Source organism: Thalassophryne amazonica, chromosome 1, assembly GCF_902500255.1.
Source record: "Thalassophryne amazonica chromosome 1, fThaAma1.1, whole genome shotgun sequence".
NCBI lineage: Eukaryota > Metazoa > Chordata > Actinopteri > Batrachoidiformes > Batrachoididae > Thalassophryne > Thalassophryne amazonica.
Genome location: NC_047103.1, coordinates 124,916,806 through 124,928,867, shown reverse-complemented (window position 1 = coordinate 124,928,867; position 12,062 = coordinate 124,916,806). Strand labels below are relative to the sequence as shown.

Below are 12,062 nucleotides of genomic sequence, written 5' to 3'. Positions count from 1 at the left end.
TACCCTCTTTTAAGAGTTTGATAATCCTCTCCTTTGTTTCAATTGACATCTCTCATGTTGTAGCCATGATTCATGTCAGTCCACTTGGTGCAACAGCTTTCCAAGGTGTGATCACTCCTTTTTAGATGCAGACTAACGAGCAGATCTGATTTGATGCAGGTGTTAGTTTTGGGGATGAAAATTTACAGGGAGATTCCATAATTTATTCCTCAGAATTGAGTGAGTCCATATTTTTTCCCTCTGCTTAGTTTTGTGTCATGTCTGTGATCTGCTTTTTTTTCTACAAAATTAAACAACTGAATGAACATCCTCCAAGGCCGGTGATTCCATAGTTTTTGCCAGGGGTTGTGTGTGTGTGTATATATATATATATATATACACACACACAGAGAGAGAGAGAATAATAATAATATGGCAGCACGGTGGCTTAGTGGTTAGGACTGGTGCCTCACAGGAAGAAAGTTGTGGGATCGCTTCCCACCCTTTCTGTGTGGAGTTTGCATGTTCTCCCTGTGTTTGTGTGGGTTTCCTCCCACAGCCAAACACATCCTTATTTAGGGTCTGCTTCTTTCTCTGCCCCTGACCAAGGCAGCATCTCTACATCTGGAGTTGGTCCCTGGGTGTCACACTGTGGTTGCCTACTGCTCCTTGTGGTTGGATTGTGTCGAACTGCACATAGGATGGGTTAAAGGCAGAGAACAAATTTTATTGTATGTATGTACAATGACAATAAAGGCTCTATTACTATGAATGCTCCAATGCCACACAGTGGCTCTGTACATGTGGTACATCCACGGAAACCGATGCTACTCAGAAACTTTTTTTAAAGAGCAACATATAGGACATTGATAAATTTATGGTTTGATCCACAATATTGTATTTTTTCATAATATATATGTGTATAAAAGACACTCATGGCTGTAAGTACTGTGTCCTTTTCAAATCTTTGTGGCTCTTCTCAAGTCCAGGGTAGTGTTGTAAGGAATGCAGTAAAAGCTAATTTTGCACTGACTGCATTCCTTTGTGAACTTGTGGATGCCAGATGTTTCTTTGCAGAGTGTTGCTGTCTTCCAGCAGTTTCTGTTGTTAGTTTCAGGCCTCTGTGTGCAAATACATAAAAATTGACAAAAACAAAGCAAAAAAGACTGTGTATGACAACGTTGACTTACTCTTGTAACAATACAAGAGAATGTACGACATTCTGCTTAGTCATTTCTATCTACTATATCTAATACATATCTAAGTTCCTTAAAAGCTTTTGGCCAAAATGAGGAGCCAACAAATCTGATGATATACTCATATATACCTTTTTGTTTTTTCAAACTTGATAAATTTCATTTTTAAAATAACAAGCTTTGGGGAAATAACAAACACACAAGTTTTCTTTCATCATACTTTTGTATTGTCAAAGTCATGAAGATTGTTTGTCTCATAATTCAACAGTACTCTTCTCAAACCAAAATTTGGGAGGCATATTAGAATCCCCCTGTACGTCTGTCTGTGATTCTTGTTAAACAGGCTGTCAGTCTGCTTTCACAGGTGTCGCCGACTGAACAGCCCCCCCTAAAAATTGGTCCGCCTTGCCTTCACTGCACATGCATCATTTCGGAGCTCAGCAGTGTCATTTCTGAACGTCACCAGCAGTTCATGGATTATCACCTCGTTTCTGCTTCAAACTGCACTCCAGTCATCATCTCAGCGACAGATATCTGAAGTTTTGTACAACAGTCATTTCCACATAAATTCAGCATTATTTCACAATAAAAGACGGGGGATGTGAGAGCACCACAGCAGCACGTCAGACTCAGACATGCTGCTACGCCTACATCATTCCAGAGCGTTGGAAACAACTCACTGATTTTCGCCTAATTTCTGCTTAAAACTGACTTTAGAATGATTTAAGAGGTTTTACTTTGTCATCTGATGGTTAATAATCATATTATTCCCTTTGATCACTTTGGGTGAAGAGAGTCAGACTCCAACATGCTGCTGTGGTCTGAAATGACGCATGCACAGTGGAGAGGCAGGACGGACCAATTTTTAGGGGGGGCCTGTTCGGTCGGAGACACCGGAGCTGTCGGCTTTGCCTTCACAGTGCTTACACAGCGTGAAGGTAAAAGTGGACATTTTCTTTACCAGCGCAAACAAGTGCTCCGTCACGTAACTTTTTAGTTAGGCTTTTTAGATTTTGAAGTAAAAACTGTGTTCACATGTGGCCACGACTTGTTAGATACTTCTTGTCCTGTGGTGTATTACATATAGTTTTTTCTGTGTTGTGTATGCATCCAGTGCAGAACCTCCAGCTGCACTGTGTGCTGTCTCTCCTGTTTTCACCTGGAGAGAAGATGGGAAAAAGCCATATGGCAAAATTACCGGTTCAGAAAAAAAATACTTGAGTAAAACTAGGAACACAGGTTTACATAAGGAACATGAAATGTGCTCATTAATGGTGGCCAGCAATCCCCTCCACTCACCCACCCCATCACAATTAACATAGGACTAGTGTGTTGCCCGTGGGGATCCATGGGCTCTAGATTGGACAGTGTTTATAAAATAGTTGGCTGATATTTTTCAAGGGTGGTAATAAATTAAGCCATGAGTGGGAATGACATATCAGTCCAGAATGTTTAACATTAGACCTCGAGTTTCTAGAAGAGGAACTCAAAACTTTTCTGTTAATTATGTAATTTGTAATGTTAATTTATTGTTTTAATGTCAATCAATCAATCAATCAATTTTTTTTTATATAGCGCCAAATCACAACAAACAGTTGCCCCAAGGCGCCTTATATTGTAAGGCAAGGCCATACAATAATTATGTAAAACCCCAACGGTCAAAACGACCCCCTGTGAGCAAGCACTTGGCTACAGTGGGAAGGAAAAATGTATTTATAAATGGTTTAGTTGTTATCATATACACACTATTATTATCATTATTTTTATTTTGTTATTACTTCTATTCTGTGATTTGATTTTTAAATGGACCACAATGGAAATAAGTGTTTTCACTTTCTTGTGTCATCCATGTATTTTTAACGTATTTACAATAGGGCAGCGCAGTCTCGCTTGAACCCTTGCGTGATATCGAGGGATTTGACCACTTATGGGGACAGCCTTCTGTTGCGCAATACAAACACAGCATAACTTCACACGGATAAATGTGTACTGTTTTGTTTTCAGCTGCAATCACCAAGCAGTCATGAAAAGATGAGGGGTTTTTTTTTTTTTTTGGTTTCCAGTGGAGAAGGGAAGATGAGGCGAGTGGGAGAGTTCATGTCGGTAAGTGCTCGTCTACACAGCTAACCAGAGTAGCTGCGTTCTGTCGCCTGCACAACCGCCTCGACATTTGAGCTCCAGGCCATAAACAAACCACAATACATGTCCACTTGTCTACACAATAACATTTAAAACCTCAAAACCCGAACTCCTAAGGTGCATTGCAGCACAGCATCCATTGTTTATTGGTTAACTAATATTGCTAATTTCTCCAACAATATTTATCCTATTAACTTTCCGTTTTTGCAGCTTTCATCCTTGACCCAAAATACATAAGCATACCAAACGGAAAATGTCAGCTCCTCAGTTTTTGCATGATCGAAGCCATACATACGCACACAGAGGTCACTTGGCTATTATGATATAGATCAATTGATGATTACTGGCATTTCTGAATCAGTTAAGAAGGGGTCATAATGTGCAGTTTTCTGTTTTCATATTTTCATATGTTTTAGTTTTCCTGTTAAACATTCTCAAAGTTCCTCATTTCTGTGAGTGTGCTCACAGAAAATCTGCTACAACTTAATTTAGTGCGACATGGCTCATTTTAGACCTCTGACATATGTAACAGAAATACTCCCACACCCACAAAATGCTTTAATTTTACTTCAGGTTATTCAAAGACAGTTCATGCAAGAAAAATGAAAAGGGTAGCACTCCAAATTCTGTATGGTTTATTGGCTATTAGGAAATTTTGAGCCGAGTCCTTCTTAACTCAAAAACAACAAATGTGATCATGTTGTAACTCAGTCCGTGAGGGCAGGTTAGATGAAATAGTGACTCTAACTTGACTGCAGGTGTGAGTGCGATTGTCTATATCTGTCGGTACTGTGTTAGAGTGGTAACCTGTCCAGGGTGTACCCTACCTCTTGCCCAGTGAATATTGGAATAGGCTGCAGACCCCCATGACCATTAACTGCAGGGTATGTATGGGTGATTCTTTAAATACGGGCATTATTGGCCTTGTAAATGTAATTTCCACCACACCATTGCCTTACAATATAAAGCGCCTTGGAGCAACTGTTTGTTGTGATTTGGCGCTATATACATGTGCTCTGATGTCACTGTTTATCTCCATAGAAACTACCCAAACAATCTTTCATACAAACTGTTTAAAGGGCCATTACAGTGTTGTGGTGGAAATTACGGCAATAGTGTGGGACAACTACATTTTGTTTAAAAAAAATCACAACAGTTGTATGACATTGAATACCCCAATTATGTTTTGATTATTTTACTGATATTTTATTCAGAGAGATTTTAAAACATTTGAAAAAAACGTTTCTTTACCATTCATTTTTATCATTGAAGATCAAAAGTCTGGGTGTGGGATAAGCACAAAACAGCAATATTTGCATATAATGATGCTGAAAAAAGGTGAAAAAGTCATCATAGACTACTAGAACAAATTTCTTAACACACTTTCATTGTAAAGATAACTATAAAAGTGTGAAATTTCCCCTTTTTTTCTGTTTTTCATACAATATGACCAAAGGACATAAGTGCCCGTAGTCTAAGAATCACCCGTACATGCCTTAGAATATTTCTTCAGCTTCCACCTTTTTCCACTCAGGGTCACTCACCACATAGAATCAAGATGGTTCAGCATGTTGATTTGGCACAGGTTCCATGCCAGATGCATGAACACAACTCCAAAATGGACACAGGCACAAGTGGTATTGAACTGGGGACCTTTTGCATGGGAAAGAAGCACACTAACTACTTGTCCACCACACTTGCTTGGTGTGTATGTGCACTCCACTGTTTAAAGAAACCAACAAAAAAAAAAACCAACAAAAAAAAGACCCTATTCCACTGTTTTTATGGAGAGAAAAAAGCAACTATGGTTGCCACAATAATTTTTGTTAAAAATGTGTAAATGCATTTACTGGACGTATGGTAAATTTTACAGTATAAAACTTGTAATTTGGAGAAAAAAAAATATGTGAGAATGTGTTTAAAAAGTGGGTAAAGCTCAAAATCCTTAAAATGGCTTTTATTTCCATACAGGCAAATGCACTTGGAACACTGCACATTCTGTTCCAAATTAAAATATGAAGAAAAATTTAGCAAATTTTAAGTGCACCTATTCCACAAAATGCAACAATGCTACTCAAAGTAACAGCACTATTTGAGTGCATCCATCAACATTTTCTTGAGCTTCTCCAAGTCAACTTTCTTCAGGATGTTAACCTTGTGTTCCTTTTTAAGCATCTCCATGTAGTCCAGGACCAGCATTCCTTGGGTGTGTTTCCCCTCAAGCTCCACCGTCACAGCAACCTGCAAGAAGAAGATGGGGAGTCTTGATTGGTTTCTTTACATTATTTGTTTAAGCATTTTGAGTTTCATTTGTGTTTTAAGTACATAAGCACTTCCCTCTTTCTGGGAGCATTCATTCTTTTAAAATAGCCATTGAAGTAAGTCCTACACAGGCCCTAAGCCTCATTGGACCAGTGCTCATCTCTAGATAATGTAGTGGTAGCGGTTGGGAGTCTACTACTCCCTCTAGATGGGATGCCAGTCCATCCTTGGTTATTTGCTCAGCCATTGCTGATACCCATTTACAGCTGGGTGGACTGCGTTGGTACTGATGAAGTGTCTTGTCCAAGGATACAAATCAATGCTGGTACAGGTCAGTGCTGTACCAGCATTGACCTGGAATCGAACCCTGGTCTGTATGTTGGTTGTTCAACTCGCACAGTGCTACCTGCTCTTTTAAAATGGACTTCTGCCACATTGGTCTGAATATGACAAGGTGTTTAGTTGGAAATACATCACAAAAAGAGGGAGTCATCCTATTTGGATCATACAATATGTAAAAATGCAATATTATTCTTTGATTGCAATATGTGCACACATAAACCCACATAAAACTGTTGAAATGGAAAGTGTGTAGATAAAAACCTGTTCCATTTCTGTCACCAGTTCATCATTAATGGCAGCAGCCACAGCATACGCATCACAGCAGTTGAACCCGGGTCCTCCCACCAGCTCTTTTTGATAGCGGTCTGACTGGATTGTCTTCAGTGACATTAATACAACATAAGTCAAAATAAATAAATAAAATCAGCAAACCATTCAATTTACCATTTTTCCCCCAATCGACAGTGTGCCATGCCTTTGCCATCCTAAAAATATCAAATACAGCACAGAATGATGATGTGCTAAGTTTTGATTTCACACACTTCCCTCTCTTTATTTGCCACCACCATGATATGATTGACGCTTACATGCAGCCTGGGCTGACAAGTTCAGAGAAATTAGATTTTTAATTTATACTTACAGCAGAAGGAAAAAAACAAACAAAAAACAAAACAAACAAATAAAACCTTTCTGTACTCTGTATGTAGTGAAAGTGTCAAACTTGTAGAGACATTCACTTATCTTGTCAGTAACATTTATGTCTCTGGGTCCCTGGTCTTTGAGAATGAGAGATGCCTGTGAAGATTTTATGGGTCACTAGACAGAGGTGTTTGGTGATACAAAGGTCAAGTCTTTGTGACCCCGATGCTTCCTGCCTTACTGTGTGGTTGTGATACATGGATGCTAACCAGTGTCTTAAGCTGACAAGTGGATATCTTTGCTACAACAGTGGGTCCCTTTAGTGGGTCCTCGAGTTCCACTGGGTTGACTTTGTGTCAAATGAGTGGTTAGCGTGACTCAGATGAGGAGTATCACTTGCATGAGGGAACGTCAGTATTGACATTCTGGACATACAGCAGGCTTCTCAGTGCATGATCCAGCATGCAGGTGCCTCAGTGCTCAGGGCCCCAGCAACTGAAATATGCCATGGAGATGCTAACATTTCAACTGGCTTCGCCTCGTTCAATGGTTTGTTCCAGCTTTCACCTCATAAAATATTCGTACCATTGAACTCATAATCATTCATTATTTGTATAATGTATACATATATATATATATATATATATATATATACTGTATAATACACAGTACAACTGGGCACTGTACAATTACACACAGGTGTGTATTTGTTTTTGTAAGTCACTGACATTTCAGTGAGCTGTGCTGCTCATGTAGATGGACTTTGAGCATTCACACTCATTTAATTAAACTCTTCACACAGGCAAACTCTTCACTGTTCTACATATGGGAAATACGTACTATTGCTGCAGCCTGTACATGCACAAATATGCATGTTCACTGCTAATGACTAAAAAGTGAGAAATGCAAAAAACAAACCAAAACACACAAAAAAAGAGAGGAAAATTAAAAGATAAAAGTGAAGCCAATTCATTGTGTTTTGTATTAGTGGAGCGACTGTTTTGCTGGGGCAGTGCAGTGCGTGGCTGCTATGCGCACTTGAGATACGGATCAGGCCTGCTATACAGTTAGCCACTTACGTTAGCCTCCAGTCCATTTGGTGTCCAGCAGTTGGCGGCACTGTCTGCCAACTGCTGGACATGTGTGGGCCTTTGGCAGAAAATTATTTTATTATCACCTTCTTTGAAATGAGTTGGTTTGTTTTTTTATCCCCCAGCTCTGGTGTCCATCAATGTCACTGCTGCTTGTTAAAGTACAGATTAATATATACAGAATTAGAAATCACTCACTGTACCTTCCTGGTATGTGCGGAAATCTTCTTCATGAAGTGAGCCTTTTCAGTATCTTGGGCGAGCCAAGCATCACAGAAAGACTAAACAGAAACAAACGGTGTAATTCAGCAACAAAATGCATAAAAGTAAAGTTAGTGTCAGAATTTACTGTCATAACAAATTCAAGCTTCACTGAAATATAATTTCAGGTTTGTGGGTTGTAAGCTCACCCATGGCAGGATGTTCCTGCAGGTGAACTCCCACGTGGCCATGTAGGTGGGACAGAGGTACTGATCCAGCACAATGTAGGCCGCCTCAGAGTCCGCCACAAAGTTAAACTCCCCACATGGTGTGGTGTTACCCCTGGCTACACACACACACACACACACACCCTTTTTCATGCTCACCATATGACACAAGTTGTATGTTGCAGTGCAAAATAAGAGGCTTACATTCAGTGTTGCCTCCCATTATGTAAAGCGCCTTCAGCAGCTGAGGGAAGGAAGGGTCCAGTTTGACAGCAATAGCCAGGTTAGTGAGGGGTGCTGTGGCAACCAGAATCACCTTCACAACACAAATAAAACATCTTAAACATGTCAGATGCTCAAGATGATCTTCAGTAACTTCATTGTTTTTAATCCTTCCCATTGGTGAGAAAAGTGATGACAAATGTACATTTCACTTGCTGTACCTTATCTTAGGATTAAACACACACACACACACACACACACACACACACACACACACACACACACACACACACACACACACACACACACACACACACTACTTTAACCAAATTGTTATAAATAAGACATTATGGAATAAAATACTCATATAAATAAATACAGACAGTTGTATCATATCACCACGAAATTCTGAAATTATAAAAATTTTAAAAAATATAATAAAATAAAAATTTTGTAATAAAATGGTTTATTACAGAGGCCTTTTCTTATTCATTTCCAGCCGTATTTATTTCAAAGTGTACACACATTGGACACACTTTCTCAATCAACTGAATGTGTCCAAACTTTTGACTGGGACAGTAATTATTCAAAGTTTACTTTTATTTCATAATGAAGTTTTCCCAATGCCCAGACAGTTCATAATGCTGTTTTTCAGCAGAATAGTTTGTCTTTCAATCAATGCCAGTGGGAGGGACCTGCACCCTGATTGGCTGATCTTTGGACATCAAGTCGTTTTCCCCAAGAGGTTAAGCTTTGATGGTCTCAGATGTGGCCCACCTGGAAGAAGAAAAAGTTGCAGTTCCTTGACTGGCCACTTGAGACTGGCTCCAAAAAGTGAGAAGGTTTCCATTCAAGTCCATGTTAAAAATATCTAACTTTAGAGCAGAAATAAACATGTTTATAGCCTGGTACAAAAAAAAAAAAAAAAAAAGGTTATGGTCTCTATAGATAGTTTCCCACTTCCATGACAACTGTAGGGTGGGGGTGAATGTTTTTCCAACTTTTTAGTTTAAGACATTTTAAGCCATAAATTTATACATAATTAGGGGTGTGGTCACTTTGAATCAAACAGCAATTCAGCTGAGACCGCGGCCTGCATCAATCATGCATTAAACATGTAAAGTAACACATTGTTCTCACCTCTAACATGTCCAAAAGCCACATCAACATGTTAACGCTTAGATTAGCACTCAAACATTTTTCCGCAGTGGCAAACTTTAATAGCAAACTTTAAATAAATGTGATTTTGTGTCATGGTGACGTGATTTTAAAGTGACGACTCCATTAATTTCCATTAACGGGGACTAGAAGGAGAGAGCATATCTCACCCATATTGGCCTCTCTTCATTGGTTTCCTGTTAATTCTAGAATAGAATTTAAAATTCTTCTTCTTATAAGGTTTTGAATAATCAGGTCCCATCTTATCTTAGAGACCTCATAGTACCATAACACCCCAATAGAGCGCTTCGCTCTCAGACTGCAGGCTTACTTGTAGTTCCTAGGGTTTTTAAGAGTAGAATGGGAGGCAGAGCCTTCAGCTTTCAGGCTCCTCTCCTGTGGAACCAGCTCCCAATTCAGATCAGGGAGACAGACACCCGCTCTACTTTTAAGATTAGGCTTAAAACTTTCCTTTTTGCTAAAGCTTATAGTTAGGGCTGGATCAGGTGACCCTGAACTATCCCTTAGTTATGCTGCTATAGACTTAGACTGCTGGGGGGTTCCCATGATGCACTGAGTGTTTCTTTCTCTTTTTGCTCTGTATGCACAACTCTGCTTTTAATCATTAGTGATTGATCTCTGCTGTCTTCTACAGCATGTCTTTTTCCTGATTCTCTCCCCTCAGCCCCAACCAGTCCCAGCAGAAGACTGCCCCTCCCTGAGCCTGGTTCTGCTGGAGGTTTCTTCCTGTTAAAAGGGAGTTTTTCCTTCCCTCTGTCGCCAAGTGCTTGCTCATAGGGGGTCGTTTTGACCGTTGGGGTTTTTCTGTAATTATTGTATGGCTTTTGCCTTACAATATAAAGTGCCTTGGGGCACCTGTTGTTGTGATTTGGCACTATATAAATAAAATTGATTTGATTTAATTTGATTAATTTTGATGCAGTTGCAGTAAAAATCACAGTTTGTTTGGAAGAAACACTGCAGCTCCACTCATAGCCATTTAAAAGTAACAGCCTCATGGAGAGATGAGCTCCTGTGGACTCTCCTGCCAGCTTAGCTGCTGTGCTCAGGCTCAACACTGAGGGGCCAATGGTGGATTAACATTTTTTACTGGTTGAATCCCTGGTGGAAGCTGCTGATCCGAGCTCCTCCTACCCTCATAACATCCATAGCTCAGAAGCGGATTGATGCTGCAGCTAGCTGTTGTGGAGGGCTTTATCTTTTTGATTGTCCGGGCTCATCGGGCCCCTGAGTGGGGTGCAACCTGATATGTAGTCACCCCTCTTCTTCCTCACACCTCATGTTTGTGGAGAACCTGATGCTCAGTTGCTTGCAAATTACCTGATTCTGGGTCAGGCTGGTTTGATGTCAGCAAACCAACTCTGACCTAATGGCAACCATATTCTGACAACAGATCATGGTCACTAACATGTCACATGATATTCTGTGTTCGTTGGGACTACAGCAATCTATGCTAAAGTGCAGGATGCTGCAGCAAGTTAAATATACAGCAAAGCTTTATATGCCGCAAAACATTGCATACAGTGCATGATCAATGATCGAGAACCAGTTCTTTTCGAGAATCGTTAAGAAATGATTCGATGCACCGACATCAATAGCCTTTTTGCTTAACGATTCCCTTATCAGTCCTTCAGAGTGGCTGTTGTTTTTGAGGGTGTTTTATCGGGAAAATGATTTCTTTACCTTGATTGCAGATCCTGCAGCGGGTCTGTAATCAACTGCTTTTGTAAGGGCTCCACTTTGAAGCTTGAAATAACGAAGTAGTGCTCTGATCTGCTGCTTTGTTGGTTCATTGCTTTGCTGCTTTTCAGAAGCGACAAGTCTGCTTCTTAACCCCCCTCAAAGCCATTTAAAAATGTCAATCGTGAGTCACTTTTGTGCGGATTAAAGTCACTAACTGGGACTCTTGTCTTGTTGCAGGAAAGAAACAAGACTCATCCTCCATTCCATTCGCACAACTTCAAATCCTGCGCCGCTCTCTGCCAAGTCAAGTTAGAGTCCGGTCGGAATTAATAACCTCAAATTGAATCACCATATAACTCAAATGACACCTCTTTCCAAACACTGTAACACAGGAAACAAACTACAACAGACTAAAACATTTTTTTTCCTCCCAAAATGAGACGTCCTGCGTTCTTTATGAATTACATTGATGTTGACTTGCAGCGTAGCCGGCTGTAATAGCTCAGCTCAGATGTATGGAGTGAAATTCATGCCATTATTGTCTGAAAAGAAATGCCTTTGAGAAAAACTACAGATTTTGTTTAATTTTATTTATGTCCAGAGATCAAGGATCCAGTGACCAATTTCATATTTATTTACTTTAAGACTCATCCATCCATCCATCCATCCATTTTCTTCCGCTTTATCCGGAGTTGGGTCGCGGGGGCAGCAGCTCAAGCAAAGCCGCCCAGACCTCCCGCCCAGACTTTAAGACTCAATAAAATGTTATTGACATAGAAAACCCGCAAAGCCTACTTTTAGTACACAGAAAATTCACAGAAGGTATTGATCAGGGAACTGATAAGGAATCGGATCGATAAGCAAAATTGATAATGGCATCAATATCGCTAAAATCTTATCAA

General features: G+C 39.9%; 1 protein-coding gene across 1 annotated transcript in view; it reads right to left on the bottom strand.

Moving 5' to 3' along the window:
* Window positions 1-5,255: 5,255 nt before the first annotated feature.
* The window catches only part of LOC117513919 (inosine-uridine preferring nucleoside hydrolase-like), a 33,345-nt gene continuing 26,538 nt past the window's right edge, over window positions 5,256-12,062 (bottom strand). The window contains exons 4-8 of the mRNA XM_034174168.1: window positions 8,281-8,392; window positions 8,059-8,195; window positions 7,852-7,929; window positions 6,180-6,296; window positions 5,256-5,555 (exon numbers count right to left, since the gene is read on the bottom strand). Of these exons, the coding sequence (XP_034030059.1) occupies window positions 5,403-5,555; window positions 6,180-6,296; window positions 7,852-7,929; window positions 8,059-8,195; window positions 8,281-8,392 (597 nt within the window). The 3' untranslated portion in view covers window positions 5,256-5,402. The remainder of the gene's footprint in view (window positions 5,556-6,179; window positions 6,297-7,851; window positions 7,930-8,058; window positions 8,196-8,280; window positions 8,393-12,062) is intronic.